General features: G+C 39.7%; 1 protein-coding gene across 1 annotated transcript; it reads left to right on the top strand.

The window, feature by feature from the left end:
• The first annotated feature begins 1,936 nt into the window (after nucleotides 1–1,936).
• Nucleotides 1,937–14,602, top strand: LMOD2 (leiomodin 2). The gene is made up of 3 exons (XM_060777755.2): nucleotides 1,937–2,351; nucleotides 9,401–10,924; nucleotides 14,222–14,602. Exons 1-3 carry the CDS (start codon nucleotides 2,079–2,081, stop codon nucleotides 14,246–14,248), a joined length of 1,824 nt encoding a protein of 607 aa, XP_060633738.2. The 5' UTR covers nucleotides 1,937–2,078; the 3' UTR covers nucleotides 14,249–14,602.
• Nucleotides 14,603–27,112: the final 12,510 nt, after the last annotated feature.

Genomic DNA, 27,112 nt, shown 5'->3' with positions numbered 1-27,112 from the left:
GAGAAGGCACGTTGGAACAGCCAGGTTTTCAGGTTCTTTCTGAAAACCGCCAAGGTAGGGGCCTGTCTGAGATCTTTCGGGAGGGCATTCCAGAGGCGAGGAGCCACCACAGAGAAGGCCCTGTCCCGTGTCCCCACCAAACGCGCCTGCGAAAAGGCCTTACTGGTACATTATTTAAACTGTTATGTTTATTCATATCATGATCTGATCACCATGCTCAATATATCTCATATGCATGGGGGTATTGGGGTAACAATACAAAAGGTTTGCTAGGGTAGACCCTCTTTCACTCAGACTCAGCCCCCCTGAATCAAACTCAGCCCCCCCCCCCCCCCCCCCGGAATTAAAATCCTGGCTATGGGCCTGACCTATGATATCCTGTTTTAGTATGAGCCGGACCATATCACATTGGTTAATGATTGGGCTGGCCCAAGTGTGAATTTTGCATCAAATATTAGAACCGAAAATAAATACATTTCATTGTTGTCTCTGTGTTGCTCTTATCACAGACAAAAGAGAAAAGGCCATTACTCCCATATGACTTCATGGTTACAATGCCAGAGCAGATGACCTGAACAATGGAATCATTTGGCAAAGAATCCCAGTGGAAAAGTTATTCCTTCACATGCCTTCAGCACATGTTTCATCCCATTCGCTTGACTGATACCTCTGTTAAATGTAGATTATGACACACCGTCCTGAAGGACAGGACAGCATGCACAATTTTCAATGGTCATGTTGATTTCTTTGGAAATCAGGTTGTCTGTGTGGCCACTATGTTGAGTCCCTGAAAGGTTCCGCTTCTTTTACCTTCTTTGTTTTTCTTAATTAAAACAGTGCTCTGAGATCTTGGTTCAGCCCATGTTATGTAAGGAAGGACAGTGTTTTACCACCTCATCAGACGGGGATATTTTTAATGTTCTTGGATGCTTCCATCCCATCTGGAGGACTGATGGACTTGCTGCCCATCAGATTACGCAAGGGAGCTTCCTGTGGAAGCCCCTCCTCCAACTTGAAGGAAAGCGTTGCAGATGCTTCCCTTTTAATATGGGAGCAGGCATGTAGCTGTTATAAAATAATGAACCCTGAGTTTGTGCTCAGTAGGTCTGAAATGCATTATTTTCTGAGAGGTCAATACATTCCTTTCCATTTATGTTTCTAAGTGAATAGTTTGCGCAAATAATGTCCTCTAGAAATTTGTCAAGATTGAATATTTCAATTTTCCCTGTGAAATAATCTCCATAATAACTGTTCTTGCTCTCTCTCGTATTTGAGGAAAGCCCAGTATCAAAAACCATACCTTTGGACTCTCCTTTGCTCTTTGTAAAATCATCAAAAGAATAACATTATTTAAGCTGAGCTCAATTTTTTTGTTGTTGCTGTCATAGACATGGTTGAATAATTGTCCTCTTTGTCTAATCATTCAAAGCATGCCCAGTATCAGCTGTGTGGCATAATCCAGTTTTGGAAGCTTGTATCCTCCTGGTTTCATGTTACATTCCTGAAGATAACAAATCTTCAGACATGACACAGTTACAGTCCTTTCCTTCCACCAACTCCTTCCAATAATATGGGAGTCATGAGTGCTATGGCTGTGAAAATAAGTGTTTTGCTAACCCTTGCAAATGGAACTAAGAAGATCAGAGCAAAACTCTCTTGTTTATCGACTCCCCATTGTTTGGGCGAACTCAAATCTCTGTCAGTGTGCATGTTTTATTTCCACCATCTTCCTGGTCTCTGAGTCCATAGATGAGTACACATTTTCCCCATATCAGGCTGCGCTAAATATGGTCATGGCCAGTATGTCAATAATCCCTGAGTTTAAGAGGCACACAGACAGTGGTGTGTCGGGACATTCTTTTGGTTGAACTCTCCTGCTGACGTCTGATGCTTAAAACGGAGCATGCTTTCATCCTTCCGTGTATTGTCACAACCCCCTAGGAAAACTTTTAAAGGGTGCCGCAGCTACTTGGGGAAACAGTTGCTGACCAAACCAGACACAGACACCTTGGACTTGAACATCTGTGAATGCTGTATGGTAGTTTCAGCTTGACCTTGGCCTGACAAAAGAAGGGACCATGTCTACCTTTGGGTACAGGCGAGAGCTTAGTAAATATGAAGAACTAGATGAAGATGAGCTCCTTGCTTCTCTAACTGATGAGGAGTTGAAGGAGCTGGAGAGAGAGTTAGAGGACATTGAGCCTGACCGGAACCTTCCAGTGGGACACAGGCAGAAAAGCCTTACAGAGAAGACACCAACAGGGACTTTCAGCCGGGAGGCGCTGATGGCATACTGGGAAAGAGAAACAAGAAAACTTCTAGAAAAAGAGAGGATGGGTGCATGCGAAAAGGTAGGAGAGCAATTGCATTAGGCAAGTCCTCAAAACCTTGCCTGCCACTTACAACATGTATTGAAGCAAAACTTCTCCTCGGTATACACTGTAGAGTTAGAAGAGAAATTAAACAATGCTAGTAATAGTGATTGAAGTGAAAATTGTGGGGAATGTCATTGAAATTTATATTTGGCTGTGGAAGGGATGACCAACATACTCACAATGGTAGTTTTTTTTTTCTAAAATGGTACCACTTCAGATAGACATAAACAATAATTGCTTTTTTAAAAAGTGCAGTTAAAAATAAAAAATATATAAACATTAGGATATCTCAGGAAGTACAAAAATGGAAACTACTACCAAGGATTTTTTTTAAAAAAAGTTTTTATTTTTATGTGAAGGTACGGTAGAGACTCACTTATTGAACATAAATGGGTCGGCAGAATGTTGGATAAGTGAAAATGTTGGATAATAAGGAGAGATTAAGGAAAAACCTATTAAACATCAAATTACATTATGATTTTACAAATTAAGCACCAAAACATCATGTTTTAAACAAATTGACAGAAAAAGCATTTTAATACATGGTAACATTATGTAGTAATTACTGTATTTACAAATTCAGCACAAAACATTGCAATGTATTGAAACAGATGTGGATCCAGACAGGAAGCAAACTGCATTGGATAATACAGAACAAAGGATGAGCAAAGGTTGGATAAACGAGACTCTACTGTATATATTCAAATAAGTGATGAAACTACATGTGGGGAAGTGAAACAATTGTCTAAGGACTCTATTGTAATATCCTTCCCTAGTTGGTGATCTCCAGTTGTGTAGAACTATGACTCCCATCTTGCCCAGCCAATATGGGCTGTTATTGGATGGGGTGGTGGGAATTGTTAATTCCACCACATTTGAAGGAAGGACTGTACCACCACATTGCCAAATGCATGGTCAAGATCTTAGACTCCAGTAGCACACTTCATGTTCATAGTGGTACTTCAGGTTTGGGTTTCAACTTTGGTTTGGTTTTTTTTTTAAGAATCTTGAGAGCCAACAACCAGAACCAGATGAAAGTTGCAACAAGGAGAGAAAGAACACACATGCTAACTGCATTCTTCTCTGTTGTTGTCTTTGTCAGCTTCCATATTTTTTCTATGGTTTTAAATAATACAAGAGCCTCCAAATATGTAGGAAAGACTCTGAACTGCAAATATTTGCCCTCTTGTCTCCCTTGTGAAGGAGACAAGGATGACCAAAAATAAGCAAATTAGCAAACTTATTCTCACTCTTCCATCTGCACACCAAAATAGGGTATCATTTCAAATCTATATATGAGTCTAAAGAGTTATAACACCTAGTTGACCAGAGAACGAGTTCATTTTTGTAGTTTTTTTTTCAAACAACTGGAACATCAAAGACATTTGCTTAACCATTAAAATCATTCAAGGATATAGTAATAAATTCTCATCTATCCTTTGCCTGCTGCTTCTGTAAAGAACGGTGCAACTGGAGCCGGCCCTCCTGTGGGCTTTTTATCTTTTTTCTCTCTGCAGAAACTCCATCCCAAGTAGTTTTATAAATACAAGGGAGTTTCAAAGGCAGCCTGCTGTGGAGAACTTGGCATGGAGAGGGTGGAAGGAGATGTGGTATTTGGGGTAAAACTGCTGAAAATTATGGGATTAATCGAGCCAAGCACTTTTACATCTCATTGGTTTCAATAAAGAAGAACTAAGTGGTAACCTTTAATGTTCATGTTAAACATTTTTTTTCTTGCGGTAGGATTTAACAATTCTAAGATAGGGATAGGTATTTGAGGTGGGGGCATCAGTTCCCCTAGGAGCCCTTGGTGGCGCAGTGGGTTAAACCCCTGTGCCGGCAGGACTGAAGACTGAAAGGTCGCAGGTTCGAATCCGGGGAGAGGCGGATAAGCTCCCTCTATCAGCTCCAGCTCCTCATGTGGGGACATGAGAGAAGCCTCCCACAAGGATGATAAAAACATCAAAATCATCCAGGTGTCCCCTGGGCAACGTCCTTGCAGACAGCCAATTCTCTCACACCAGAAGCAACTTGCAGTTTCTCAAGTCGCTCCTGACACGACAAAAAAAAATCAGTTCCCCTCCTTTATGAACCACAGAAATACTTCCATTTCGACTAGATGTTACATGTTTTAGGTTTGGGGTATCAGACCAAATACAGCCAGTGTTTGCACTTTGGGGAAAGAAGTTGGGGTGTAGTGAAAACATCGTGTTTCTGAAATGGTTTGAATTTTTCTCCATGTTTTTGGCTCCTTTTTGAGATGGAAAAATAAATTAAAATATTGAAGAAGGGAGCTTGTTACTTCAAGGGTTTCTAGGGCAAATTTGTGGACCAGATAATAAACCACAGAAACAACATGAAATCTATAGACTCTTCCAGGTCTAAGGTCATGTCACATCTCTCCATTGAAATCAACAGAACAGAACAATGCCTGGCCTAGGCTGGATTGTTTATGAAAGGCATACACAAGTCTTTCTGCATACTTAAATCAGTCCACTTGAATTGCAACTACTGGCAAAGATCTAAATATTTTTCATGTTGACTTCAATATTCATGTTTGGGTTATAGTGTGTCTCTTATAAAAACAGCTATAGTTGACAACTAGACCATGTGTTCCCCTTCTTCGACCATCAGTGGTAAACTTCTGTTGGTGGAATGACAGAAACTAATGTAATCCACAGTTTCCCTCCTTAAAATAAGTCTAGTTCTCCAAAACTGGGAAAGTTTCTGGAGTAGTTCTTCAGTCAGCATTGAGGGTGGAGAAGACAGTATGAAAATAACTCAGTAAAATGAACAGATATATATTCTCTCAGATTTTCCCCCTAAATGCATTTTTGTGGTACACCTCTAATAAGTCCAATATTTTAACATTGGGGGGAAAGGTAGGATTTCGCACAGCTTCACACAAATCCAGAGCTGCTCCTATGGTCTTGCCATGTGTGTCAAATCCAGCTGTGTTTCTTTTGATGATCTTTGCCATGGAATGTTGCATTTTAACCTGGCTTTTCCAGTTTATTCAGTGTTATATGAAAGTTAAATTTGGTCCAAAGGGAGAAGAGGATAGGAATGTATGCTCGTGGATTTGAGGAAAGAAGTATTCAGTGTTGTGGTCCACTCTTCCAGCACAATGCTATGTATGTCTATTCAAAAGCAACTCTCATTGAGTTCAGTTGGGCTTGGGGATTCTCTCCAGGATTATTGCTATAATTGATTGGTGGAATCCAGTGGAACATAAACTCCTGCCATGCTTTCTTCCATGGCAAGGGACTGGACTAGATGACCCATGTGGTATCTTCCAACTCTATGATTCTATAAAGCAGTGGTTCCAATGCATGCAGTAACTGTATGTACCCATGCATATAAACCAGTGGTTCTCAACCTGTGGATCCCCAGGTGTTTTGGCCTACAACTTCCAGAAATCCCAGCTGGTTTACCAGCTGTTAGGATTTCTGGGAGTTGAGGGCCAAAACATCTGGGGACCCACTGGTTGAGAACCACTGCTATAAAGGCTCCCTTCCTGAGATGTGAGGAAAACACCTGGAACCAATTTTCAGGAGAGCTGGGAAAGGAAAGAATGGCTTCTGGTTACTAAAAGCAGAATATTGGATTTGGTCCTTAAGATTTTAATTATGGTTGGAAAGTTAACGACTTCATGAAATGTGGTTCCCCAAGGATAGCTGTTAATAATAATTGCCTTCTTCTTTAAAAATGGCCTGGTTATATAGTTAAAATACATATTTCATATTAAACGATTTTGACTCGTTTCTTGAAGACACACAGGGTATTGTTTCCATTTGAGTGAGAAAAAAACCTGATTATTTATCAATGTACCCAAAAAAGAGCAGGGGCTGACATTCATCTTTTCTGTGTGCTCTAGGCCCCTTATTGGCATGGTAAGTAATCTTCATAACAATCAATAACAATTGTACAGCTGTAACCCAATCATGCAACCATATAGCATTCAATGAATGGTTATTTTAAATTTGCTTTTAATGTATTTAAAAGAATGATTTCACAGTCTCAGCTATTGAAATTGAGACTTTATTGAAAACAATTAAACTACTAATACAGTTCTAAATTTGCGGTGAAAAAAAAAGAAACAGTTGGTTTTTATCTAAAATTACCGTCTTAATTAGCATTTTGACTAACTTGGAATCTTGGCAAAAATGCCTCTCTGAGATTGATATTGATTGATTAAACCAACAGATTCCACATTATCACACTGAATTTGGACTGAAGTCTTCTACTCAAAGATCAATTTTCTTGGATTTTGCAAAACTACATTGGGCTTAAAAAAATCACTCAGAGTTCAGAAATGGCAAAGTTTAGCTGACAGAAATAGTTCCATTAGAATGCATTACGCAAAATTAGCTGTTCTAATAATTGATTATACCTGCCTGATTTCTAAAAATACCATAGTATGAAATTTAAACACCCATTTCAACTTAAGTGTAAAAACAGTATGTATTCTAATTTAGAATCTGTTGGTTATTCCCAAATAGAACAGATTCATCCAGTCAATTCTTGGATAATTCAAGGGCCAGGGATTCCCAGTTCTCAGTGTTTATGCCACATTTTTAAGGGTTAGGTTTATGCTCATCTTCAAATCTCTTTTGCTGTCCAATTGTTCTAACTGGAGACTAGCTATAACCAACAATGGTATGGATTTTGAAGGGGCTCGAATAGAGGGCGAAAGAGGAAATGCATCAAGCAAACCCTTGTTGGGACTGCCTTCCATCTGGAAACTGATGTCCTCATTGAGGACAGATCCTGCAGATCCAGAATAGATCTCTACATTCACGTATGAACCCACCTTCAAGACTCTACTTCTGGATGACAATCATACTCAGCTACAAGTGATAGCCTATGATAACGAGTGAATCCCCATGCTAGTAAATCCAGCTATTTCTGCAACTCCACTCTACGAGTTAGAACTAAAAATAGGATTTAGGCCCTAATCGAGTTAGATTTTTTTGAAGCACAATAATAATTAAGTTAACATGTTAACCCTTTCCAGGTATATTCCCCATCTGTTCCTAACATGTCTACAGGATCATATGTCTACATATCAAAAAAAGGAAAAAAAACAAAGAGATTACTCTATCTCTAATGAATAGCTGAGGGTGAAAACTGGGCTAGTAAAAAGTATTTTACAAATATATACTGGACAATATTTTAAGAGCCATCCACACTTATCATTTTCCCCCCATATAATCCTTTTATCCCTAGTCCCCATATAACCCATTTTTACTTTTGTATTATTTGTTTTTCAGATTTTTTTTAAAGAGCTGTAAACATGACTTAAAAACAAGAATAAAATCCAGGAGTATTACAAATCTATATTTATCACAGCCACAACCTTGTTCTCTATCCATGTAAAGCAGCACAATTCAAGTGTCTTCCAAGGAATTATCTCGCTTCTGGATTGCTGCTTATCAGAACCCAGCGGGAAGAACTTATCTAAGCATTACAGCCAGAGTGTTGGTATGCAGTCACTCAAAGTATTAATATACTTTTTGTCGTGCAGGCTTCCTGACAGCAGCAAATAAATAATGATAAAGCCTAGTCTCCCATAAAATAATAAACAGCAACAATAATGATGCGAGAAGCTTTCAGCGCTGTGTAATGCAATAGCACACCCAAATAGCAACCACAGTTAAGGCTGGATCTGGAAAGGTACGGGCACAGTTAAGTCGATGCTTAATTTCACCCTACACTTGAGGCTGCTTGGCGCTCCTCTGAAATTGTTCTCAGTTACAAGCACAATTATTATTGTAACTTTAGCTTCAAGCATTTGGAGCATAAAGTACATGTCGCAGAGCCATGGGGTTCACATTGAAAAGAATCTAACAGGCTTCACCAGCCGGTGCCATTGCTGTATTTTATAAGTCCTTTATATATGCAATTGAAGCAACTTTCTTCAGGCAGAGAGAGGGTGGCTGGTAAGGATTTCTACTTCCCAGTTGCTCCTTTTAGAAGTGGGAAAAACACGATTAGAGTCCTGTGTATACAGGTCAACAGTCCAAGTGAATCAAGGCTCCAAGAAGATCCCAACCTTGCTTTACTAAGAATAGAATCTATATTCTCTGATTTTCATTTATTAATTCTAGTCACTGAGGTTACTAATTCCAGTTGTCAACTGTAGTAAGTTCTGTAAAAATAAGACTGGAATAGATTTAAACCCTTGTGAAATGTAGAAAAGTGCTAGGAGAAGTTGCAATTGATACAGCTGGATAGCTAATTGCATAAACCAGCATTTTTGTGCGAGGCAAGCTTAGAACACTTATTTTTTTTTTTTTTACTACAAGTCCCAGACACCCTCATCAGAATGATCATAGTGGCTAGATAATTCTGAGATCGGTAGTCCAAAAATATTACTGTTCCAAAAAGCTCTAGCATAGCAGCACACACACTGACAACATAAATGGAAAAATGTGTACATTTTCAAGTCAATATGCAAGGAATGTACAAGTTTCATTTGTCTGCGCAGCTCTAGGGATGAGGCAAGTATCAAACACACACCTTCAGCTTAGCAGTGGATTTCCCTTTCCCACCTCCTCCACCGCCACTACTTCTGCCTTCTTCTGTTATGAATTTATACATTATTAATTTACCTCATGTTAAATCAGCATAGAAATAATGGCATGTATTGTAATCATAAATTATATTATTTTCCGTCTGACTAATGCTAAAGATGCCCTTAAGTTGATGCCCATGACACAGAATCATAGTATTCCAAATGGCAATGCTACACAATGTACTAGAACTGCAAATAAATTATTATTATTATTATTATTATTATTATTATTATTATTAACCCATCTCTCTTCCATGTGTTTATTTTCAATTCAAAAACTGCTACTGTTCCAAGGATGTTTGTTTACATCTCATAAAACAAATGAGTATGGACTTCAAAAATACATTTTTTTTAAACCCTTGGAAGTTCACAAGACTAGAATCTTTAGAATCTTTAGGATAAAATATGTTTTGACCTTGCTAATTGATGAATCTATATTACCCTTTAGGATTCTAAAGAACAGGAGGAGGAAGAGGAGGAGGATTCAGAAGACATTAATGAGGAATATTTCACAGGAAGTAATAGTGAAGTTTCTGAGGAGGCATATACTGAAGAAGAAGATGAAGAAGAGGAGGATAAAGAAGAGGAAGAGGAGGAGGAAGAAGACAAAGGTGAAGATAGAGAAGAAGAGAGGGTAGAGAAGGTGGAGGTAGAGGAGGAGGAAGAGGAGGAGGAGGAGGAGGAGGAAGATGATGATGAAGAAGAAAGTGGTGCAGATAATGATGAAGAAAAGGAACCTGTTGAATGCAAAAAGACAACAAACAATGACAGCAAAAGAAGTTCAATCAGTATAAAACTTCAAAAATGCAATAACAAAGCTGAAAATGAAATAGTTGCCAATGGTCATAGTGAAAAGGATGCAGAAGACGTGAGCTATAGAAAGGGTGCCATGCATCCTTGTGGAAATCCCACTGTGATTGAAGATGCTTTAGAAAAAGTTAGAAATAATGATCCTGACACCAGTGAAGTTAACCTAAACAACATTGAAAACATCACACCACAGATGCTTATACATTTTGCTCAGGCCCTAAGGAACAACACTGTGGTCAAAACCTTTAGTTTGGCCAACACTCATGCAGATGACAATGTTGCAATAGCTATTGCTGGTATGCTAAAAGTGAATCAATATATATCAAATCTGAATCTTGATTCTAATTTTATTACAGGAAAAGGGATATTAGCAATCATGCGGGCTTTGCAGAATAATAAGATTTTAACAGAATTAAGATTTCACAATCAAAGGCATATAATGGGTGGCCAGGTTGAAATGGACATAGCTAAACTTCTGAAGGACAATACAACAATTGTGAAACTAGGATATCACTTTGAGCTTGCTGGACCAAGAATGAGTATGACAAGTATCCTCACAAGAAACATGGATAAACAGAGACAGAAGCGGATGCAGGAGCAAAGACAGCAAGAATCCAATTGGAATGGAACACTCAGTCCAAAGACCAAAGCTTTGCAAAAGGGAACTCCCAGTTCTTCACCTTATTCTTCTCCCCGAAGTTCACCTTGGTCATCTCCAAAACTTCCTAAAAAAGTTCCCCCTGTTCAAAACCAACCCTCTCCTAGAAGTTCACCAAGGTCATCTCCAAAGATCCCTAAAAAAGTTCTTCCAGTTAAAAACCAACCTCCATCCCCACCACCTCCACCTCCTCCTCCACCACCACCACCTCCTCAAATAGTCCCAGAGAAAAAACTGCCAACCCGAAACATTGCTGAAGTTATCAAACAGCAGGAAAGTGCCCAAAAGGTTGTACCAAAAAAGCAGAAAAAGAAAAAAGTCAAGAAAAGCAAAAAATATGAGAATGAAATCTTGTCGGAAATTAAAAATTCATTGAAGTCAGTCTCAGACAAGAAGTCAGAAGAAGGTTCACGTCCCTCTACCCGACCTTCTACTCCAGTGAAATGTCTCCATACTGATCTCATGGATGCAATTCGTGGAAGTAGTATCAAACAGCTAAAGCGAGTAAGTATTCATCCCAGAATTTGATCAATGTTTTGGAAGATATTATATCAAGGGTACATGATAGTGAGTATTAAAAATGAATGTGTTGACAACTGGGTTCAGTGTCCTGGGTTCCCCCCTCCCCCATTCTTGAATCTATGGCCTGGGATAGAAAAACCACTAGAAATTTTCAAAAAAAGTGACAATTATAGGTGGTGTGTGAGAGGGAGAGAGGAGGAAAGAAAGATTATAAATGAAAAAAAGAGAATAAGCCTATCTGCAGAGGTATACTTTTGAGGGGCATATCAGCCTGTCCAAACCTAAACATTACCTGAGATCAGAAAGGGCAGAGGTGGCAATACTACCAAACTGAAGAAGTGATCCACAAATAGTGCAAAGTATATACAGTAGTCATATTAAACTTCAGAAGCACTCTTTCTTGTACATTAACATTTTCTAGTCTTTCAGAAATTTCAAACTGATTTTCTTTAGAGAAAGTTGGAAGAGACCACAAGGGCTATTCCCACCTGCTACTATGCAGCAACACAGAATCAAAGCAGAGAAAGATGGCTTTCTAGCCTCTGTTTGAAAGTCTCCAAAAACCCTTTAGCATTCCACATGAAAGTAGAAAAAACTTTTGATTCAAGATACACACCATGCCTGCTCTCTGATGAAGATTGTTAGATGAACTTAGACCATGTTGGGCATCATGGCATTGTTTGGCATCTTCCAAGGCTCATACTCCTGTAAGAACCCAACTGCTATCCTCTGGAACATCCTTTTTCCTCTTCCTTGAAATCACTGCCTATTCATCTGCCATCATTGGGTGGTAGACACAAACAGTGACAAGTGGCAAAGCCTGGGAGATTGAGTAATATCTTCTTATTTTATGGATCTAGAATGAGCTGACAAGCAATTATATTCAGATAAAAGTAGTTCACAGATGAACTACTAAAGACACTTTGCCTGTGGGTCTCCATGAAGCCTGAAGCCAACAGAACTGGGCATGACCTAGAGGGCTTTTAAAGTACTTTGTGTGGTTTTCCTCTTATAGTGACAATGTCAAAGTGATACAGTTGGGATTGTTTCTCATTCAGATGGTTTCTTCAGGTTGAGGCTGTCTAAAATTCAAAATGGAGATTGGAACAGTTATTTGAATTACAATTCCCAGGGAGAAGGAGGCACTTCTGGAAACCACAGTCCAAACGAGTAACTTTCCCAAGATCTGGATGAGAAGCAAATTATGTTTTCCAGTTTAGCAGTGAAAGGAAAATAATACATTAAGACTCTCTTATCCACTGGATCACTTTCTGAAGTTTCACTTTTGAGAAGTATTTGTGGGCTTCTCTCAGTTCTCCAGTGTAACTCCATGGTATGCTTGGGCTGGAAGGTGACCTCCCTTCAAGTATCCTTACGAGCATCTGAGGAAGCAATGAGAGGAAAATAAGGAGCGAATCAGCAGCAGGTAGTGGTATGACTGAACCCTAGATTTTCAGACTGACTACTGAAACTTTGTGAATTAAGCCAGTCAGTTGAGGTCCAAAACATAGGGTTCAGTACTATCTGTGGTTTCAGGTATCCATGGGGCTCTTGGAACTTACCTCCCATATATAGGTTTTTTTTTAAACTGTAGGTCAGAATGTGATCTGTAAAGAGAAACCATTTCTCAGAATTAAATTTCAAGTATGGCCCAAGAGTATACTTTGGTAGATTGAGTTGTTATTACATTTCCCAAAATAGTTTATTTGGTGTTTGTTGGTCATATTTATCTTGCACCATAGTTCTAAAATATATTTATTTCTGTTGTTTATGTTCTTGTTGGGTTGTTTCATTCCTGGACTGCACAAGTCTCTTGTGTCATCAAGTCTCCAGTCCTCAATGAGTAGCTAGACTAGAGATAAGATTAGAGTGAAGGATTCCTCTCCCCCATATTCCTGCGCATGCTTTCTTTCCCAGAAAGGGCTTTGTTTTTACTCTTCCTCCTTGCCACTATCCCCTCCCCCTTTGAAGATGTAGCAATGGAATGTCTGTGAGGTAACTTCCTTTTTAAAGATATTTTTTGTTGCCCTGGGCTTGGCCATGCGGCCATCCTCCATTATCTCTTCTGCCTTTAACTTCCTTCCAGTGAAGATGCATTTTGCCTCTCTCTCTAGGCAAAATGTAGTTGCATGGATATTTTGACTTTTTATCCTTTTACTTTTCTTAGAAGATGATATTTAGTAAGCTAGTTAGCTCCAAGACCTTTCCTATCTAGAATGTATTTCTTTTACTGACTCTGCAATCCTGTCCCATCCTAAGTATAGAAGCTTATCCCAGCTTCACCACACATAAGCTTCTGCTGGTTATGAAGTGTACTTCTGGTACTCTGCCATATTTATGGTGGAATCACCCCCAACTGAGGGTTATTTTTGAGCCTAACAGCTCAGATTCCCCTATTGTTATCATCGTCGTTGTTGCTGCTGCTTCCATATCTCTGAGATTAAGGCCATTGGGCACCAGTGAACCATTTTTCCCTGTTTATAAAGATGAGCAACAGTGTTTTGACATAATGGAAAAATAGCTTTTCTCTTATCCATGTATCTTCTCATGTAAAAACAAGGATAATACTTCAATGAAAAGGAGCAGTGACATTTTAATATGTTAGGCAGTTGCAGTAGTTTGTGCATGATGGAGTAGTTTATGCTTGTTGCAGTAGTTCATGTGTGATAGTATATCAATGAGCACTTGGAATGGGATCCTGTGGACTTGCAATTCCTCAGTCTGCCACTCCATTTTGGTCCTCACCATTTTCATTGTCTAGCACCATGATGGTGAACCTATGACATGCGTGTCAGCATTGACACACATGGCTATTTTTGATGACACGTGGCCACATGCAGCCACATACAGAGAAGTACACCTTATAAGAGCCAATCTAATTCCATCCTTAAATTTGTAAAAGACTCTACAAATTTAACATCTTCGCGTTTGAGCATTGTTCACTCCATAACTTAGCATGGAATATACATTTTTCTTATTTAAACTATAAATATTGCAAAATTATGTTGTTTTTTTCTCAAAGTTGACACCCCACCCAAATTATGCTCAGGTTTTTGGCAAATTTTGACACACTAAGCTCAAAAGGTTGCCCATCACTGGTCTAGCAGGACCTCTGCCGTGTGTCCCTCACCATGCATATATCAAAAGGTCTCTGCTTCCAAAGACCTCTCAACTAGCTTTTGACTTATTTTAGAATTGTCCTCATGAACATTTTTGATAATCAGATAACCTCTTTACAGTTGACATTACTAAATTTGGAAAAAATACCTTCTTTTATAGGTGGAAGTTCCACAAGCTTTGCGATAAAAGCATCCAATTAAGCCATAAAATGGAGAAGACGACAATTACTATGGCGGTTAAAAGAAAGGTACCAAATTGTGCTCAAGTGATCGAAGAGACTAATGTAAATGGCTTCAAACATGCACTCTTAGATTGAAAACATGAAGAGAGAAAATGCTGTTAAACAACAAGCAGCACTTTTAAGCATTATTTTTCATTTGTAAATATGGAATGTACTTTTTTATTGAAATTTCTAGAGAAACTTGTTGAATGCAAGCAGCACTTCACATAATGTTCCTTCTACAGAGCAGTAACTGTTCAGTGACCTGTGTTTTTATTTTGTCTGCTTCATGAATTTACAATAAAGGTGGTTTGACTTTTTCAAGTGACAAATATTCATCTGTGATGGTTGGGAAAAAGTTTTTAACAGTGACACAAGAACATTCTCTATATACCTGAGAATTGGGATAGGTTCTTCTGGTTTATGATCGTCATTTAGAAACAATGTTAGGAATTTTTTGCTTGTTGCAGTTGCAGATGTAAATTCAAGAGCTGCTCATTACACAGATTTCTCAGCCATGTGAACTCTGTGGAGCCCTGGCTAGCAATGGGTGGCACAGCCATGGAAACAATCTTTTCAGTTGGAGGATTTGTGATGATGATGTGGATGATTGTTATCTTGTATATCATGACTACCTAAGAACTGACAATGCAAGGATGTTTCTGTTTTATTCCCCACTGGGCTAATCTGTATGAAGCTGCTTTAAACAAGCCAATCATTGTTAGCCTAAGACATTTTACTGCCAAATGCATAGATGGCACTCCCTCCCACAGGGCTAACTGGGATGCAACTCCAATCTTTGTTCTGTTCTTTTCACACAATCACATCATCATAAACCAAGCAGCAGCAATGAGTTCAAGCACCTATTCACAGAACCACCAAACTGCTACTTTCTGCCCAGAAATAGGCCCCCCCAAATTACTGAAGGCTGGAAAATGGAGCAAGGGTCAGAATGACAGTAATGAAAAAGAACACATTTTGATACATTTTCACCTTTAAGATGGATTAATATTATTTAAAAGAGTGATCTTTTATTCTTAGGGCCATAATGAGAACCTGGACAGCTTCTTCTTCTTCTTCTTATAATAATAATAATAATAATAATAATAATAATAATAATAATGGCACAAGCCAGTAAAGGTGGTCCAAGTGGTGATCGGCACACTGGGTGCAGTGCCTAAAGACCTTGGCCTGCAGTTAAACACAATCAGTGCTGACAGGATTACCATCTGCCAGCTGCAAAAGGCCACTTTACTGTGATCTGCATGCATTATTCGTCGATATATCACACAGTCCTAGATACTTGGGAAGCGTCCGACCTGTGATCCAACACAACAGCCAGCAGAGTATCTGCTGTGGACTCATCTTGTGGTGTTTCTAATAATAATAATAATAATATTTGATTATTATTATTTCCAGTTGTTTCTCTTCAATCCTGCTGTCCAGGTGACAAGACATGATATGAGGAAGCTGACACAATATGAGGATGTAGTGATGTTGCTTAGTGATGTCAACAGACTTTACCTGCCCAGAAAATCAAGAGGCAGAGGGTTTCTGCAAGTGAAACAAAAGGTAGAAGAAAAGAAACATGCACTGGCAGATTATGTGATTATGTGAAAGGCAGTCAAGAACCAACATTGAGGGAAGTCAATAGTAGTAAACTGCTTAAAGTGCAAATGACAAAGAGTGACTACCATAAAAACACAACGCAGAGCAGAAGAGAAAACTGGTGAAAGAAGGCTCTCCATGGACAGTTCCTGGGGAAAAATGAGAGCCAAATTGACAGAGAAAAAACATGGATGTGGCTTACAAATGGAACTTTGAAAAAGGAGTCGGAGGGCCTGATTCTGGAAACCCAAGAACAAGCCATTAAAACAAATGCCATCAAAGCCAGAATTGAAAAGTCGACGACAGATCCCAAGTGTAGACTCTGCAAGGAAGCAAATGAAACAATACATCACATCCTCAGCTGCTGCAAGAAGATCGCGCAGACAGACTACAAGCAGAGTCATAACGCCGTTGCTCAGATGATTAATTGGAAATTGTGCCACAAATACCATCTGCCTGCAACAAAGAACTGGTGAGATCACAAGCCTGAAAAAGTTACAGAAAATGAACATGTCAAACTACTCTGGGACTTCCGAATTCAGACAGACAGTTTTGAAGCACAATACGCCTGACCTCACGATCATGTTAAAAAACAAAGTACGGATTGTCGATGTTGCAATCCCAGGCAACAGCAGGATTGAAGAGAAACAACTGGAAAAGCTGACACAATATGAGGATTTAAAGATCGAACTGCAAAGACTCTGGCACAAACCATTAAAGGTGGTCCCAGTGGTGATCGGCACATTGGATACAGTGCCTAAAGATCTTGGCCAGCACATAAACACAATCGGCACTGACAAAATTACCATCTGCCAGCTGCAAAAGGCCACCTTACTGGGATCTGCATGCATTATTCGCCGATACATCACACAGTCCTAATTAGTATATTCATAACACAATTTATGTATCCATTTATATTCCAGAAGGCTCATGTCTCACAAAGATTCCATACGAAGTTTCTTTGCTATGTTCATTTTTTCTTGGGAAGCGTCCAATGTGTGATCCAATACAACAGCCAGCAGAGTGATCTTGTTTTCTGTGGACTCATCTTGTTGTGTTTCAAATAATAATAATAATAAAAATAATCATCATCATCATCATAATTATACCCCACCACCATCTCCCTGGAGGGACTCAAGGTGGCTCACAAAAGCCCTCTAGGTTGCCACACATAAAATAGAAATACATCTGCATAAGCATAAGGCTCTGAGTGGGTGTACTTTGCCAGCAAGATGCTGTTGGCTCATTTCATGATATAACTTGGAATAAACCATACTCCAAAGGAAAATGAAAAATGTCCTACCCACTTATGGCAATCTAAGCTGCTATTGTACACTTTGCACAAGAAGCTCTACTGCTATTCTAGATCATAATTAGATCCAGTCCACAGCTACTTCAATCTTCTTCTGCTGAGCACACTCCTAGAATTAGGTTGACATCGAAGACATAGTGGTATCATGTAGGTGCCTTCTTTTACAGAAGGGGAATAATCTTTACAATGCATTCATTTGACTGCACAGGCACCATGTTGAATGCTTCTCAGCATAATCGAGATCTCATTTCTAACTGGGCAAATGGGCCTACAGTATTATTGAAATGGGTGCAAAGCACAGTTTTGCTGTTGTGTGCCTTTGAAGTCCTTTCTGACTTATTGCAAGTTTAAGGGGAACCTTTCAGTTTCCATGGGAAGATTTGTTGGGTGTCTTTGGCTTCCTCAAAGGTTGACAGTGTCACTTTCTAAGGTTCTCCGGTGGGTTTCTATGGCCGAGTAAGGATTTAAAGGCAGGTCTCCAAAACTGTAGTCCAATGCTCAGTTCCTGCAAACTGAGTACAAAATGTAAAAAATAGTTTGTGCTCAATTAACTCTGCGGGGGCAAAGAACAGGACGGCATCATTCCCTTACTTGTAGACTCAAGCAAAAGCAAGCTGCTGAAGCCCCTCACAGCTTTTGTGTTCTTCCTCAATAATAATTATTGCCATATTTACCTAGTTCTGATGTCGTTTGACCATACATATTCTGCCTGTCATCTATGAAATACTAGAGCATGGGTCCTCAAACTAAGGTCCAGGGGCTGAATGCGGCCCTCCAAGGTCATATACCCGGCCCTCGCTTAGGGTCAACCTAAGTCTGTAATGACTTGAAAGTACATATTTGTTAAAATTATTCTTCATTTTAATTATTGTATTGTTTTAAGTGGTTTTTGCACTACAAATAAGATATGTGCAGTGTGCATAGGAATTCATTCTTTTTTTTCAAATTATAATCCGGCCCTCCAACAGTTTGAGGGACAGTGACCTGGCCCTCTGTTCAAAAAATTTGAGGACCCCTGTACTAGAGGGTATAAACTACTATTCTGTTGACAATGTAGCACTCCTTGTGAACTGCCTGCCTTTTTCCAAATTCAGGCTACAGAAATTTGTCAGTACTTGATGCATAGGTGCATTTGTGGAATCATAATCATATATGTGTACTTATTTTTTTTCATATGATCTCATAAATGAAGTAGATACACAGAACTGTAACCTCTTGGTTTATTGGGATAAATTACTGTATATAAATCCTCTCATGAAAAAAAAATCCTCCTTAGTTTTCTCATAGGAAAAACAAAGCTAGTGATCTATTTTCACATAATATTATTAAGAGGAAAATGCTATGCCATGAGGCACAGGAAGAGAAGGGGTTACGTTGTGTTAACTGCTCTCTCAAATCCCAGAGGCAACTTGGTAACATTAGATGCATAAGCTTTCCTCTGGGACTGCATGCCAGCTTAGCTTCGTGTTCTATTCTATTCCCTTGAGTCATCATGAGGACAGAGGACATAGTTTCCTAGCCCTTAATGTCTGACCTACAGTGAATCATCTACCCACTTGCATCAACACCTTGAAGAAATGTAGTGACAAGAATACTGTGCAGGAATTATATAGTGGTTTCTGATTGTCAAGTGCATTTAGAACTAGGAAAGTAAATAATGCTTCAGTCCTGGATTAAATCAGGGATGGTATTGTTATACCATATGCATGTATGTTTGTGTGCGTGTGGGAGAGAGAGAGATTAAAATAAGAGAGAGAGAGAGGGAGAGAGAGAATCAAAGATAGTGAGAAAGATGTGCTAATTCCCAATTTATTTTTGCCACTACACTGGTTACACAGCACCTTTGGGCTTCCACAGCAGATACTGAGAATGCTACTGAGTTCAAAAGAATATCTACTTGCTGAGAGACCTTGGTTTGGAAAATGTTGCCTACTAAACAAAAAAAATGTATACAAAATGGATGGCAATACGATAAAGTGTTGTTCTTACTGAGCACGTATTTCCCAAGGACAGACTGTAGGTAATTTGCATTTAAAACACACACACAAACACACTCCAGTCAAAAATAAACAAGAGGCCAAAAAATGTCCTCATGAAAACTATGCACAGAAGCACAAAAGAATAAGCTGCCTGTAGGTCATCTGTACTCTGTTGTAAACCAAGGTGCAGTGCGCCAAACATTACAATTTAATAGATATCCTTGAAAGTCTTCTTGGCTGCCATTGTTTCAAATGCTACTGGGATTTGGGGGGGGGGGGGGAGTAAAACAACCTTTTGTAAAATTATGAAGTCAGTAAATATGATTCTCTGTTCACCTTTCCTTCATAATTCATAAAAAAGGAAGATGCAACACATATGTGCGCGAACACACATGGTATGCAATCCAGCTTGACCTACAAGATTCTTTTTACTTCAAACTCCAAAATGTGAACCATAAGACAGCCACATTTCCTCAAGTGTGACATTTGGAGAATGTCATGCTTCAACGTAGGTGGAGAACATATTGAAAGCCTCCTGCCATTTGAACAATCTGTGCAGTTTCTGGAACTAATGCCTGGATGCTGAAGAGAATCTTGTGTGTGAAGGCTATGCCAAAGTTTAGCAAAGATACAGTACATTTTATTTCAACTTTAAATAATAGACCTTGTGTTAACCTTTGTATGAAGACATCCTGACAATATTGCAATATAGAATGTTTGAATTATCAGTTTTTAAAATACTGTCATTAGATTTGGATGCAGATGAAATTTCCCGAATGAGGTACTTATCCTCTCCAAGGATGTCATCAGATACAGTCTTCTCTGTGTCTTCTCCCCATTTTTCTACATTGCCAAAATGGAGTCCCACAAAGTCCATCACATGATGCAAGGCAACTTCTGGTGGGGTTCTGTGGTGCTCCATTTCAGCAGTGTAGAGAAATGGAGCTCAGAGTGCCTTTGGAGGAGTCGAGTGTTACCCAACCCCTAATTGGGAAACATGAAGAGGAAGTGAGGAAAAGACAGGAAAGAATGGACAATGACATGGGATCGGAGGCTATTCCCAGAGACAGGGAAAGATGGTAGGTGTTGGAGGACAGTACCCTCCACTTTCTCCCTCTTTATTTTTGCCTATCTGATGGGGTCCCTACCCTAAAATAATAACTAAAAGAGACCTTATTTTGATCCTAATGATATTCTCCATACCTCCTGCTTTCGAAAGTCACAATGCACAAAGCCATTGCAAAGCTTTAGCTACAGATTGTTTGTAGGCCACACATCTATTCAGGACATAATATTGCTTAAAAGTAAGGTAGGCTCAGAATATCATGTTTAGTACACACACATTTATAAAGAATTCAAGGGCACAAACTTATTGCACACAAAACAAACAATTTTCACACTTCAGGTTTAACATGGCAACGGGCTAAATGCCAATGGCTAAGCTAATTCATGTCCTTCAGAAAATTCTTAAAAAGGTATTGTTTCAAATAACACAGGATGATGAATTTGGCACTTCGTAAGCATAGAGCTGTTTCCTCAAAGTTGTACATTTGTCACAGCACAAGATGTTTCCTCTTCTATGCAGTTTGCATTTAGCATGCTTTTTCTTTCCATCAGTCAAGGTCTTAATTTGCAAGGTTTTTTTGCTGAAGTACATATCTTTGAAGTTATCGTATTGTGGGAGGAAAAACTGGTTGCGTGGGCATGTGCGACTAGAGTCTCCTCCCAGCAAACCCAATTATGAGACATATACTGGGTTAGGATAACAGATGACCACAACTTGTTTATTGCTTACAGAAGAGAAACAGGGTTGGCAGCCATGCAAGGGTCCTGGATCCGGGGATCGGGCAGCCTGCTGCTGTCTGATATTGCCGAACCCCTCCAGGGGGTGCTGTTGATACCAACTGGCATAATATTGGGATCCCGATACCGTTGCATCTCTGGAGAAACACTGGACCTTCCCCCTCCTCCTATGGGGGGTGGGTGGGTGGGAATATGCAAGCCAGTTCAAGGGCCCATGCCACATGCCATAAAGCTGTGACAAAGGACACAGCTCAACAAAAACCATGCAAATGGAACAACATTTATAAAAGGTGGTTGGTCTGGGACACCAGAAGGGTGCGCTGCTGGGCGCAGCCTTTTAAAAGGCTGCCTGATGATCATGAGTGGTGGGCGGCCAGCCAACCAGGGGGTGAACAGGGGACATCCCTGATTGGCTGGCTGCCCAGCAGGTAGTAACTTCTCCTGCCTCCAAGGGGTCTTCTGGGAGGAAGAAGCCCCCTCCGATGCCATGGCAGGAAGAACGCCCAACCACCACAACCTCTCTGCCCCGTAAGTCAGGCAGAGCATTTAGTGTGAAAGAACACACATTCCACTAAACATCCAGTTTGACCCACAGACAACAAACTGATATAAACACATAATTGGCAAATATTTGAGAAATGTCATAGTAATGGGCATCTCCTTTTGATGGTCTCTGAATACTGAAGTGGTCTACTTTGTGAGTGTTGGACCTGCTCCAATGTTAAGTCAGATAATTCAAAAGATTTGAGGAAAAATATTGCGCCTGTGTTTTGTGTGCATACACATCAGAATGCACATATTTAGTAATCCTACTGTTTTATTTATGCAATGTGCAAGCACTACACTAATGTTAATTTCCAAATTTCAAGGAAGATAAAGCAAGTGTGGTCAACAAATCTGTTGATCTGCAGCCCAATTTTGTTGTCAATCTAAGTTTTAAATGCATTGATCTTCAAGTCTTTATATACCTGAACTCTGGACCTCAGAACACAAATACACCATTTGATAATTTTTCCAATTAGCAGGTTGTTTATCCACAAAGTGTCCATGACTTGCTAGTGGGGACCCAAACTTTCATTAAGAATATTGCCATTTAATATTTGACTGCTTCCTTTTTAATGATCACTATTGACATTGATCTTACAACAGAAATAAGATTGTGTTCTTGGTTAAGGTATCTTAGCTCTTTCAACCAGTTTTCATTCTCAATGAACACTTCTTATCACATTAAATTTCAATAATATGGGAATAAACTTCTCTCTTTAATCTACATAGAATATACTGCTATCCACATGTATTTAAATGTCTGGCACCAATAAATAAAGGCCTCACTAGAATATAATAACCATTTTGTCTTCCTCATTTCCTCTCAGCAAAATAGACACTACAAATTTAGAACTGTGGAAATCATAAAAGCCGAAGGTCGTCTCTGAAGAATGGTCTGACCTTGTGTTTCTTGGAAGAACTCCTATTGCCTAAAATGACAGCACAGCTGTCCTCAGAAAATTATGCAGAAAGATTACTAAATTCTGTATCTCATTCTTAGACTATGCTGCAAGTATGACAACTAGCAGTGCTGCATTGATCAAATAGCAGCTGCTAAGGCAGGGTGGCAATAATTCAAGAACACACTGGTAGAAATTTTCTGTTTGACAGCATAATAGAATTTGTGGGGGAAGATGGGAATTCTCTTTGAAAGTTCCTTAGTGTTTGAGTCCTGAAGTGCTGACTATACAGACATACTATGGAGGGAAGTCCTCCCATAGCGTTGAGACTTGCGATTCCTTGCATATCTTCACTTATGCACAAGGGCAGGGAAAATAAATGAATTCTCTTAGGTAGTTTATCTCCACATTGTTGTTGTCATGTGCTTTCAAATTATTTCTGACTTATGGTGACCCTGAGATGAACTGATCACCAGGTCTTCTGGGGCTGAGAGTGTGTAACTCATTTAAGGTCATCCACTGGGCTTTCGTGGATGAATGCGGACTCAACCCATGGTATCAAGTAATAGCTCAACTAAACCACACCGGTTCTCATGCCTTTACATAGCACACACAAAGGGCAAACTTTGGAGAAATCCTTATTCCTTGTGGGATGGATTGTTCTTTCATTTGATCTATCAAAGTAGCAGGGGGGGGGGAGCACATGTACACAGAAGGACTTAAGTAGGCTATTTCCCCAATTAAAAAAAATGTCTTGTCAAAAGTGTTCATCATGTTGTTGTTGTTCATTCGTTCAGTCGTCTCCGACTCTTCGTGACCTCATGGACCAGCCCACGCCAGAGCTTCCTGTCGGCCGTCACCACCCCCAGCTCCTTCAAGGTCAGTCCAGTCACTTCAAGGATGCCATCCATCCATCTTGCCCTTGGTCGGCCCCTCTTCCTTTTGCCTTCCACTTTCCCCAGCATAATTGTCTTCTCTAGGCTTTCCTGTCTCCTCATGATGTGGCCAAAGTACTTCAACTTTGTCTCTAGTATCTTTCCCTCCAGTGAGCAGTTGGGCTTTATTTCCTGGAGGATGGACTGGTTGGATCTTCTCGCAGTCCAGGGCACTCTCAGCACTTTCCTCCAGCACCACAGCTCAAAAGCATCGATCTTCCTTCGCTCAGCCTTCCCTAAGTGTTCATCATGGGGCAGAATAAAACCATCAACATAGCTGTATCAACGTGCTTTGCTCTCCGGGCATAGATTAGGGCTGGATGGACAATAACTACTACTACAACAACAACACTATTTATATTCTGCCCTTCTCACCCCGAAGGGGACTCAGGGCAGATCACAGTACACATACATGGCAAACATTCAATGTCACTTTGTATAGACAATACAGAGACAGACAGAACAGAAGGAGATGTGTTTTTTCAACTCAATGTCCAGCTTTTTTAAATAGTGCCTTGGAAGATTGGGCTTGAATCCAACCACAGAGGGTGCTGTCACTCCATCTATGACAAAGAGCCATTAGGACTTCCTGTTTCCTTTTGGTTGCCCAACATTTTCTGATTTTCTTTCTTTATGGCGTCGTAAAACACCTCCCCTGCTTTTAGTGGTACCTAACTTCTCTAATTACAGCTAAAGCTGTTTTTGAACTGCTTAGGTCAACAGTAAGCTTGGCAGTCAGCAGCTCACGCCAATCCAGGGCTTCGAACTTGCAATCTTTCGGTTGATAGATATTATAATTGCTGGTGATTTACCAGCTGTGATAAACCTTTGGCCCTGTGCTAAACAACCTTAACTAAACTTAAAAGTGGGTTGTAAAATCTTGTCCAGGCAAGGAAAATTGGAAAGCTAGTGAAACAAGATGACACAAAACTGCCTTCTTATAATGCTACAGTTGCTACAGTTGTTTTCCAGACATGCCACAGAAATCTGCTGATTGAAACTTCTAATCATTTGTCATCCAGAAGAAGGGGATGGGAACTCAAATACGTGTGAGAGCCTATTCTTAATTTCAACAGGCATCCGGCTTAATGGATGGGGAACCTTTAGCCATAGTGCCATCTGCAATTGGTGATGCAAATTATTTCAAGACATTTAAATGTTGAAGTATGTGATATATAACAAACTGTGATCTGCAGGCAAGAAAATCTATCACATCGAACTCCTGAAGAAATATATGTAAAACCATTCTTCTAAGATTATTAAAAACAAGAACTGTTTATATCAATGCACAGCAGTGATGGCTCGCATGTTCCTTGGCTTTATGCTAAATCCCTGCCTTCAAGAATTTGGGCGGAATACTGGGCTGTCAGATGCAGGGTGAGCTACAGCATGGCCAGGCTGAAAGATATCCAGATTCTGTGCTTTGTGTAAACGTGGAAAGGAAACCCAATGGCCAGGAATGCATCTTGTTGAATGGAGGTGTGGTGTTAGGGTAGCTTAGTGGATGGTTCCCGGTGGTGCAATGGGTTAAACACTTCTGCTGGAAGGACTGCTGACCAAAAGGTCGGAAATTCGAATCCGGGCAACAGGGTGAGCTACCATCTGTCAGCTCCAGCTTCCTATGAGGGGGCATGAGAGAAACCTCCCACGGGATAGTAATGTCCTTGAAGACAGCTAATTCTTACATGCCAGAAGCGACTCAGAATCTCAGAATCTCCCATCTACCAGGGCCATCGGTGAGCATATCTGAGAAGTGTCATCCAAAAAAAAAATAACTGTTCAAAGCTCTACAAATTAGAATCCTAGAAATCACTATCCCGTTTTCTTTAATCCACCACCATAAATTAACTTTACAGGAACATACAAATTTCCCTACAAAACACTAAAATAATAAATAAACTTCTTCCAAATGAATAAGGATATAAATATAAAACTGACAACAAACCAGCTGATGCCTGAATTGCTGTGCTAAAAACCATCCAATAAACAAAATGCTTCCTAAATGTGTGAACTTTACTAGTCCCAAGAATAATTCTAAATAGCCTCCAAGGTGTATTTTTGGCTTTGCAGAAGTTCCAGGATATCAAAAGCTTTGAACTGGTTCCACAGAAATCTAGAGCTGAGAAATGTTTGGCAACGAAGAACAATAAACAAGCAAAGCATCATCCCTTGGGCTGGCAGAAAAAACAATAGATTATGTACTTACTGAGCATATGATAAGGGCAGAGAATGTTCATTACAGCAGCCATGAGAAGGGGAGTTAGACCTGCTCGGCCTCGGCAGGAGGAACATCATGTTCCTGACAAGTTTAAACTCAAATTCTGACAGATACAGAAAGCACAGCTCTGCTACACTATCCAGAAAATGGGAGTTCCAAGAAAGCAACAAAGAAGATAGTTTAGTTCATTTTAGGTTGACTTTGTTCCAACATGATATTAAATAGATATTTTAGAAACTAAAATTAGCTCCACTCTGCCCATTAGATTGATCCAATTTCTTCTTTCCTCTTAGCATGAATGTATATTTTGCTGATTAAAAAAAGATTAAAATATACAATTTTAAAAAATCAAACACGAATTTTAAAGAAGTCATATTCACAAAACAGGATTAGTATGTTGTTACAGTGCTGAAACTAAGTTTGAACAGTAAATGTAAGACAATGAGTTGACGTCCTGCAAAACAGTAGATTTCTTAGCCATAAATGTGGGGCTTGTGTACTTAGAGGACTCTGGTTATGGAGTGGTATAAGTGTACAATAGTCATTTCCCTATTTCCATTGGAGCTAGCATGGTGTAGAGGTTTGAGTATTGGACTAAGATACTAGAAGATGAGGTCCGGATTCCCACTTGGCCATGGAAACTCACTGAGTGTGCTTAGGGAGGTAACACTCTCCCAGCCTCTCCCAGGGAGGCAAAGGCAAATGCCCTCTAAACAGATGTTGCCAAGGAAGTCTCATGATTGGTTCATCATAAGTCAGAAATGACTTGGAATCATCATGTGACTTTGAGCACAGGCTTCCAAAGGTGATGTGAAGTGCCACATATTTATCTGAATATTATATTTGTTGTCTTATGAGACACACAAAATGCATGAAATTAAATTTTCCTACAAGCCAGATAGCTATTTGCATGGCTTTACTTTTATTTCTTAGCTTTTGATGAAGATGGGCAATTCTTGAGCAACTCTTGCAGATGTGACTGGATTATCAATTCCCTGGAATTTCTTTACATCAGAGGCAATATAATCAAGTGATCTTGGAGAAAAATACAGGGCTCTTTTTTGGACAGGTGTTTTTTAGCCTGGAGCTAGAAGACACATAGAGAAGATGCTTGGTAGAGTGGCTTGAGCATTGGACTATGATTTGGAAGACTAGGGTTCAAATCTTTGCTCAGTCGTGGAAACTCATTGATTGACCTTGGGTAGGTCACACTCTTTCAGGGCCCTTCCACACAGCTCTATAGCCCAGAATATCATGGCAGTTATAATCCAGTGCAATATGGATTTTATACAGCTGTGTGGAAGGGGCCTGAGAAGACCCTCTCTTGTGTTCCCCCCAACTATATTTCTGATGGTGGTGGGACTGAGGGCCCTTCTTCTACACAGCTCTATATCTCAGAATATCAAGGCAGAAAATTCCACAAAATCAGCTTTGAACCTGGTTATCTGAGTCCACACTCAGATAATGTGAGATTTTCTACCTTGACATTCTGGGATATAGGGATGTGTGGAAGGACCCTCAGTCTCTGAG

This window comes from Anolis sagrei, chromosome 5 (assembly GCF_037176765.1).
Source record: "Anolis sagrei isolate rAnoSag1 chromosome 5, rAnoSag1.mat, whole genome shotgun sequence".
In the NCBI taxonomy this organism is placed as follows: domain Eukaryota; kingdom Metazoa; phylum Chordata; class Lepidosauria; order Squamata; family Dactyloidae; genus Anolis; species Anolis sagrei.
Note: the sequence above shows the minus strand (reverse complement) of the source record. Positions and strands in the feature narration are given on the sequence as shown.